The 6,000-nt window shown below is 49.3% G+C and overlaps 1 protein-coding gene across 1 annotated transcript in view; it reads right to left on the bottom strand.

The window, feature by feature from the left end:
• Nucleotides 1–6,000, bottom strand: part of DAAM1 (dishevelled associated activator of morphogenesis 1) — a 75,624-nt gene that overhangs the window by 24,898 nt on the left and 44,726 nt on the right. The window contains 10 exon segments of the mRNA XM_014966614.1: nucleotides 1–134; nucleotides 451–638; nucleotides 1,078–1,136; nucleotides 1,602–1,740; nucleotides 1,847–1,964; nucleotides 2,312–2,378; nucleotides 2,795–2,898; nucleotides 3,006–3,116; nucleotides 3,601–3,934; nucleotides 5,767–5,861. Of these exon segments, the coding sequence (XP_014822100.1) occupies nucleotides 1–134; nucleotides 451–638; nucleotides 1,078–1,136; nucleotides 1,602–1,740; nucleotides 1,847–1,964; nucleotides 2,312–2,378; nucleotides 2,795–2,898; nucleotides 3,006–3,116; nucleotides 3,601–3,934; nucleotides 5,767–5,861 (1,349 nt within the window).

The raw sequence follows: 6,000 nt of genomic DNA, 5'->3' as shown, positions 1-6,000 counted from the left end.
GGGGGACATCCCCCTGGTGGTGGCAGTGGTGGTGGAGGAGGAAGGAGGGATCCTGGAGCTGGAGAAGGTAAAGGACCACCAGGAGCTCCTGGTGGCAAGGGAGGTCCTCCGGGACTGGCAGCACAGATCACCCTCTAGGAGAGAAAGAGGTGGGGAGACTGGTCATACGGAGCAGGAAGACACCACCCAAAACATACCCCCATGCCAATTATTAATTTTTTCCAAAATTTGACTAGCATAGGAAGCACCCAAAGGCTCCAGCACTCTTCACTGTGGTCTCATGTAGCTGTAGAGGCAAAATCACCCCATCACCACGGATGGACATCATGGGGGACCTCCCACCAAGCACCTTTTTCAGGCCCCTGTGCAGCTCAGCCTCCAGAAATCACCCCATGGTGTTTGCAGGGGGTTGGGATTGGGCCACAATGGTGAGAAGGTTCGAGGTCTCACCCTGCTCATCTCATGGAGCTGCGCTGTGAGATCCGCCACCTGCTGCTTGACCTGCTTATGCTCGCTGGACTCCTTCTCCAGCTTCTCTTTCATCTTGTTCAGCGTCTGCATCATTTCCTCCTTCTCCTGCGCCTTGGCATCGCACTCCCTCTCCTTCTTCTCCAGCTTCTGCTGAAGTTCGGTGTGCTCTGAAACAGCCCCATGAGACCGCTTTTTGGGTGACAAACACTCTTCTTTTGGCAAACAGCAGCATGTGGTGGACTAAGCCCCACGCTGCCCTGCAGAGAAGCTGCACAGTTAAGAAAAGGGAGCGTGTGCTGTGCCTTAATGCCCCAGCCAGGGCTTCCCCATGAAAAAATTAACATCTGCTTTGCCTATTTCCCTCGTGAGCCCCATAGAATGAAATTATTCCAGCCACTCAATAAAGCCTGCAGAGTCCCTCCAGCTCAATATATGTATGTTATCTGTTTAGGTTACTGCGCACACCAATATTCAAGTTAACGCCTATTCCAGCCACTCAATAAAGCCTGCAGAGTCTCTCCAGCTCAATAAATGTATGTGTTATCTGTTTAGGTTACTGTGCACACCAATATTCAAGTTAACGCCGTATATCTGTCCATCACTCACCTTTACGCATTTTTTCTGCTTGCTCTTTCCACTGTTTCACTTCATTTTCATTAACTAACCTAAAAAGAAAAGACAAGTAGTGGGATGAGACAAGCTACTGCAGTAAACAAGCAGCTATCATCAGCAAGAAACGCAACTGGACAAGCCTGGGCTGAGGGATTTAGGTCTCCCAAACTGGTATTTCCAAAACCACTCTGCCAGCCCCCAGCAGGGTTTTTGCAGGCTGGGATGCAGGGCTGTCTCAGCAGCTCCAGGGATGCTGACATGTCCAACTGAGGAGTAGAAACACCACTGGGTGACAGCAAGTGATGAATAAGGAACAGCAGCAGCAGCCGCCAGGGAAAATAGCTCAGTGAGGGCATAGAGGCTGAGCTTAATTCACCTGCCCGTTGTGCTTAAGGGGTCAAAGCCATGCCAACCTGGCAGGGGTAATCCCCAGGGCAGAGCAGGAGACAGCACAGCCACAGTGGCACGTGTTGGTGCTGCTCAGCAGCCAGGCCGAGGAAAAGCAGGTGAGCACTTACATTCGGACGACATTTTTAATATTGAAGTTTTCCAGGGGAGTGGCATCAGGGTCCTGCCCTTTGTCACTCTGGATGACGATCTGCTGCACGATCCTGTCGAGCAGCAGCCAGTACTGGACAGTGTTGCTGCTTCTTTTATCTGGAGGGGAAGGAGGGAGAGAGTGAATGGAGCAGCACCCGGGGAGGAGATGTGGGCTGCCAAGCCCCCAGCAGCCGCAGGTTTCCTCGCCTCCCCTGGGACTCACAAGGCATTTGGAGACAGTGGTGCAGGATAGACATAAAGTGCGGGTACGCCTCGGTATGTGTCAGCCTCTTCCTTGTCAGCTCAAACATCTGAGTCGCACTTTTGGTGTCTATGTGGACCTGTGGAGGGGAGCAAAGTGAGATCAGGCCATCGGGACTGGTGATGGCACCGCCTGCTTCCCAAGTCTCAGCTCCAAACCCTGCAAACCATTCCCACCCCACACCCGACCAACAGACAAGCCCCACTTGCCCTGCAAGGGGCAAAGAGCTCTGATCAGCAGCCAGGGGAGAAGATGGATGAAGCAGTCCGTAGGATGAAGGTTGCAACAGCACAGGGCAAGAGGGGACAGATTTCTGACATCCAAATTTTATCCACAAGACTGCACTTCATCCCAGGCGACACAGGCGCTTTTAAAAGGAACTGTGACATCAAGTGCCAGCATCTCATCAGCCACATTCGTACTCACCAGCTCAAATCTTTTGGCAAATTCCAGTTCGTCTTCATTTCTAAGCATTTCAAAAAAATCTAAGTGCCTGATGAAAGAAAGCAGGGGAGAGGGAGGACTGTTAAAAGCAAATACAAATGTGACAAATTAATAAACTGCAGGCAGCCAGTCTGGCAGCGGTTCAGAGACAAGCAGGACTTGAAACATCAACTGGATTTTCAGTCTCGAGCTCCCAGTCATTATAGCTTAAGAAGTCTTTTGGGATGAGAAGAGGAGGAGGAGGGCTGGCAGCATCCTCCAGGCCCCAGAGAGCACATCCTTCCCAGTTCAACCCTACATCAGAGTGCAGAAAAACCACACAGGAGTCTTCCCTCCCCCTCTGGTGACAGCAAGGAATTTCCTCAAAAGTAGACCCACATGCTTTCTCCAAAGCTGCCCAGAAACCAGAAAGCAAGTGGGCAAGGCAAGGGCAAAACCAAGCAGTGGTCTGGGGTGACTACTCACCGGTCAAGGGTTGAATTCTCATGCTCTCTTAGTTTATCAATGACTGGCTGGATCCCGAGCATGAGAAATTCGTATCTCAGATGGAGTCTGAAATCCAAGCTTTCCTGCAAGGGGACAGTTTGGGGTCAACATAGCAAGGTGCATGTCTTCAGAAATAAAAAAACCCCAAACCCACCAAAACACCTCCCTCTGCAAGAGCCCTGGCACTCACCACGCCTGCCCCCTGGCTCAGGACTGCATTGATGAATGACATGATGGCTGTCTTGAGGCTCACTTCATCTCGATACCGTCCTGTGCTCTTGTCCAAGTCATTGATCAGCGTCTGCCAAACATGTAACATCAGTTAAATGCCCAGTGATGGCCCCAGTACTTCACAAATGGTCAGGGGACACATGGAGGAACACATCTTCATGATGCTCCTGCAGCTGCTGTAGCAACCCGCTGGTAATGGATCATCAGCTGCTGCCTGCTGGAATGCAGCCCACCCCAGCACCCGTTTAGCCTAACATCAGCCCATCCAGATGTGCTACAGCCTTGCAGAGCTGCAAACCTAGTGACCCTGCTCAAGCAAGCATTTTTTTTTTGGGGGGTGGGGTGGGGGGGCAGTTCAGTCTTAAATAACTGGTTCCTCACTCTTTGCTCAGCTGCAGATCTCCTCAGACATGGTTCTGGAGTGATTCCCAGAGCATCTAAGTTGCAAACAGCTATAATAAATCATTTGCAAGCAGCATGTAGATATCCAGGAGGAGGAAGGGACAACAATGCCAAATTCTGGGAGTTCAATGGGTGAGTTGAGATCCACCTACCTGAAAACGAGTCCGTTCGCTGGCGTATTTCTGGTAGTGCAGCATTGCCTCCAGTACCTTTTTGTGGCCCCCAGGAACCAGGCACACAGCGCCCATGATTTCCAGCACTGCCACCTTCGTCTTAATATTCTCTGTGCTCAGACTCTGAGCGATTACGTTAATACTCTCCGAATGGGCCAGGACGTGAGCCCGGCCCAGGGAGTTGTTCATTAGTGCTTTTATACAACCAATGAGCGAGGTATGTATTCGAGACTCTGCTGTCTCATAGTCCATGCTTTTGAGAAAGTTCAGAATACATGACAAGCCATCCAGGTCGATGAACCGGGTTACAAACCTGTCAGAAAGAGGTTAAAACCACATGCTAAAGGACCTTTTTACAATCAAACAGGGCTGACTCATCTGTTGTTGTAAACCCAGAACCTCCTTATCTATTTTTTCCTGGACTTTGGCTAGCAGAAAGCCTGCAAGTTTAGAGCATAAGGATGAGGTGGGGAAAATCTTAACAATTTAACTGATGCCTTATAGCGTAGGCAACCACGGATCACTTGCACAAGGCTGTCCAGACCTAGGAGATTTGGAAGAGGACCAGCTAACCCAGCCATCAGCACAAGCCCCATGGTGGAGCTTAGGAGTTTGCAGTCACACTGCTGCAAAACCTTCCCAGTCCCCAACCTGAGTCTTCAATCTTACTCATCTGGGACCAGTTTTGCACAGGACTGGAAAAAGCTCCCAAGCCCTGGAGTCACCTCCTCATCAGCCAAAGACACCCCAGGGTCAGTCGAGTCCATGCCCATGATGCCTGTCAGACTTTCTGCCTCCTGCAACCTCTCCTGCCTCCCCATCCACACCCTTCTCCTCCCTTAGGCATATCTCGTCAATTTTAAGGGATTTCTGATTTTTATGATGAACTTACAACGCTGCTAAATAGAAAGCAGACAGCAAATGCATGGCAGTGCCCCAGGTGGACTCGCTAGAGCAGGTAGACATGACACCGCACGCTGCTCGGGCATCTTAGGACCTCCCTGCCCGATGCCATCCAGGCTGTGCGTATTCTGGTTTGGGGAAAGGCACGGGCTCGGAAAGCAAATGAGCCAAGAACTTCCCAGCACTGGGATGATTTTAATTCGAAACAAGCAACGCTGATGCGCAGCAACAGAGCGGGTAATTGCAGGCTTGGGGAAAACTGATTTCTCTGCTTAAACGCCAGCTCATCTTCCAGCCAAAGTCAGGAGGAAATTTGATATTCACTTCTCCAGGAGCTAAAGCAGGTCCAACAGGTAACATTTTCTATAGAGTCTGCTGGTCCTTCTGACTTCCAGTGAGACAGACTTGTAAACCACTTTGAAAGACTTCACAAAGTTTCATGGCTGGGTACCTGCCTTGCTCCCAGGGGAACTGCAGGGAGCCAGCACCCAAAAGGTCCAGGTTTCATAAAAATTGGGTGCTCATCCATGACTGGGAATTTCTTACCATCACCAGAACCATTGCAAAAGAGAAATGGAAGAGGGGAATGCATTTGCAAGAAACAGCAAATTTTTTTCTTCCACAAGCAGACCAGGTCATGCATTTCTTAATGAAACATTTTCCCATCAGAAAAGGTCGACCTGAGGCATCTTAAAGGTTTTGCAGATGTGTGCATGCAGACTCCAGGGAAACTGAATTTAGGAAAAACTACATTCAGAAAGTCCCACCCTTTTTTTATCCTCTCCATCAAAACCTCCTAGCAACTTTTTTTTTTTTTTTTGCATTTCATAAAAGCCTGAAGATTCATGTGATTTTATTCCTTTAAAAAGTGCAAGAGAAGTTGAAACAAAAATCTGACTTTTTTTTTAAATTCAATCCAGAAGGATTTTTTTACATTCTGTTCCAATGAGAACAAAAGCAAATTTAAAAAAATACAAGTCGCCTGATTTGCCTGAATAGATGTGGCTCCTGGTGGCTCCTTGGTCGTTGTGGCTCTCAGCCACTAAAAGAACCAAGGAAAAGGAACAAAATGACAAGAGAAGAACTGAAAAAAGCAAGTATTGTTTCTGGGTCCTTGCCTCCCTCATTCTCTGCAGCCCCCATTTATATTTCTCTTTAACCCCCTGCATTTTTGCATTTGAGAGTGCTAAAAATCCAAAGCCACGGCTGCAGCGATAAACCAAGGAAAGAGAAAGGAATTGCCTCATTGGTTTTGTCCGCAGTGCAGTCTTCAAACTTTCGATTGTTTTATTTCTCTCCTCCTCGTCTTCTTTTTCCAGGGCGATCAGTGATTTTCTCTGAGAAAGGAGAAAGGCAGAGGTGAGAGGGGAGCTTTCCCTGCCCAGCTCGCGCCTGAAGAGCGGGAGTGCCCGTCACCCACCGTGCCAAGCTGTGGGGACACAGCTGGGACCTCACCCCAACTCTGGAAGTCTAAAA

The sequence above is a fragment of the Calidris pugnax genome, unplaced genomic scaffold (assembly GCF_001431845.1).
Source record: "Calidris pugnax isolate Ruff unplaced genomic scaffold, ASM143184v1 scaffold74, whole genome shotgun sequence".
Lineage (NCBI taxonomy): Eukaryota > Metazoa > Chordata > Aves > Charadriiformes > Scolopacidae > Calidris > Calidris pugnax.
The sequence above is the reverse complement of the archived record's forward strand: the minus strand, read 5'-3'. Positions and strand labels throughout refer to the sequence as shown.